At 45.5% G+C, this 2,500-nt stretch overlaps 1 protein-coding gene across 1 annotated transcript in view; it reads left to right on the top strand.

Annotated features, from left to right (window-relative positions):
* Window positions 1-2,500, top strand: part of nlrc5 (NLR family, CARD domain containing 5) — a gene marked incomplete at its 5' end in the record, with an annotated part of 50,683 nt that overhangs the window by 40,810 nt on the left and 7,373 nt on the right. Inside the window, 4 exons of the mRNA XM_083654156.1 lie at window positions 191-235; window positions 1,022-1,105; window positions 1,239-1,322; window positions 1,779-1,862. Of these exons, the coding sequence (XP_083510282.1) occupies window positions 191-235; window positions 1,022-1,105; window positions 1,239-1,322; window positions 1,779-1,862 (297 nt within the window). The remainder of the gene's footprint in view (window positions 1-190; window positions 236-1,021; window positions 1,106-1,238; window positions 1,323-1,778; window positions 1,863-2,500) is intronic.

Genomic DNA, 2,500 nt, shown 5'->3' with positions numbered 1-2,500 from the left:
ACTGAGGAGGAAAGACCCCGTTAACCCATTGATACCTGATGCAGCATTTACGTGTATATCCCTCATTTGTGTGTGTATCCCTTTAAGACCGCGAACCGCGTCACGCGGGATACACACACAAATGCTGCATCAGGTATCAATGGGTTAAAGCAGCATGTTGGTTGATCTGTGTTGGTCTTTGTGTTTGCAGTGGCTCCTCAGATCCAGCTCCGTCAACGCCTACTGAGAAAATAGGGTATGACACCTCACCCCCCTCAATTCTGAGACATTACTGTACTGTAAATAAACAACAATACTGTAACTGATGGCCAGTTTATACTGGCTTCTGCACGGCACTTTATATTGTATTTGACTGGGCCAGATGAGAAATATGATGGATTGTTTACAGCACAAAATAGGAACTTTTTTCTTTCTTTTTTACATTCTTACAAGCAATATACAACTTTATTCCTATTCCATGACAGTTTCAACTTCATGTTAGTCGAGCTCATCAGAATGCATATTTTCTGTTATCAAGGGCTGTTAGTGGCTTGGCCATGGTTTAAACATCAAAGACCAACATATTTTTGGCAATAGAATATAACCTAGTTGGTTTTCTAAGTGAGTCTCCTCTCCTCCTCCTCTCCTCTCCCCTCCTCTCCCCTCCTCTCCTCTCCTCTCCCCTCCTCTCCTCTCCTCTCCTCTCCTCTCCCCTCCCCTCCTCTCCTCTCCTCTCCCCTCCTCTCCCCTCCTCTCCTCTCCTCTCCTCTCCTCTCCCCTCCCCTCCTCTCCTCTCCCCTCCTCTCCCCTCCTCCCCTCCCCTCCCCTCCTCTCCTCTCCTCTCCTCTCCTCCCCTCCTCTCCTCTCCTCTCCCCTCCCCTCCTCTCCTCTCCCCTCCTCTCCCCTCCTCTCCTCTCCCCTCCCCTCCTCTCCTCTCCTCTCCTCTCCTCTCCTCTCTCCTCCCCTCCTCTCCTCTCCCCTCCTCTCCCCTCCCCTCCTCTCCTCTCTTCCCTCTCCCGCTCTCTCCGTTCCTCTCCTCTAGCCTTGTGGACTGTGCAGTAGATGGGTGCCACCTAGCAGCGATGCAGAGCATCGTCCAAAGATGTCCTCTACTGACAGAGCTGGAGTTAGTACCATTTGTTTCCCCCTACAAAGATTTTTTAATAAAGGCTGCGCTGTATAAAATCCCCACTGCCAAGTATTATTTTGTGACACATTCCTAAACTTTCCTCTGATAATATTGTTCTTTTTGTCCATAGTTTGTCCCTCAACAGCCTGGATAGAGAGGGAGCTGGCTTCCTCTGCTCTGTCCTGCCCTCGCTGCCAAATCTCACCACTCTCAGGTAACAGTTTGGACACTTTTTCCATCATGAATGATTTGCCGGAAATAATCTTGTAAACTAAAATGCACCAATGTTGTGGCCTACGCAAGGTAAGAGATGAGCATCCTACCATGCTATAGCATTGTTACTCATTGTTTGGGACTACATTATTAGACACTCTTTCTGATTATTAAAAATAATATAAACAGTAAAACAGATGATACAGAGGGTCATGTTTGGATGCTAAGGCAAACCTGTGTAGAGTGTCGCCAAAATAATCAACTGTAGTGGAAATTAGGTGCAACTAAATCCAGTGAAAATCACCATCATCAAACCAAGCCAAGGCACAGTGTTTCAACATGATCTTCCATCCCAGACTTCACCCCCATATAGAAGAATCAATCTCTCTCTCTCTCTCTCTCTCTCTCTCTCTCTCTCTCTCTCTCTCTCTCTCTAACCCTGTTCTTCTGTCTCCAGTGTCACACAGAGCTGTTTGGAACCTGATCATCTGATCAGCCTAGTAGAGATCCTGTCTAACTGTCCCAGTCTGACCAAACTGGAGTGAGTACAGCTGGTGGGGCGTCTATGAGACCACTTTAGAGCTGCAGCTGTCAGATGGAAAACCTTTAATTGCAAGATTTCGGGAATTGAGAAAAGCAGACCCATGTAAAAAAAGAAAGAATGTCCCTGTAGTAATTTTATAATGATACATTTGCTTTTTGATGCATGTTTCATTGGCTCTGTAAGTTCATGAAAGCTCATGCATAATAACGCTGTTGACATGCATCAATTTAGTTGATTTTCACGTCTGAACTTCTGTTGAAGGATAACATGGTCTCCTATGGATGTAGGGAAATTTTATCAACTTTGGGTTTATGGAACCCTTTCAGAACCAATTGGATACACTCAAAAATGCACAGCGGTTAATCCAAGAAGAAAAACAATTAAATTAAATGTTTTTCTTTGTTCCAGAAAAGCGCACATTTGGGAGACACAAGGTTTTCCTGACAGATTTGATGTGACTGCAGACTGCAGCTGCTAATGAATTAGACCTGACTGGTTATTGCTGTGTGTCTCTCATTGTATCAGCTTGTCCACGAAATAGCCTGTGGTCTGACAGCTGTTTGGCTTTATGGGCCTCAACTTAATAACTTTACTGTGGAGGAAGCATGGACACACACACACGCTGTGTGCAGCTG

The sequence above is a fragment of the Poromitra crassiceps genome (genome assembly GCF_964638095.1).
Source record: "Poromitra crassiceps genome assembly, chromosome: 18".
NCBI lineage: Eukaryota > Metazoa > Chordata > Actinopteri > Beryciformes > Melamphaidae > Poromitra > Poromitra crassiceps.
This window is presented reverse-complemented; position numbering and strand designations above follow the sequence as displayed.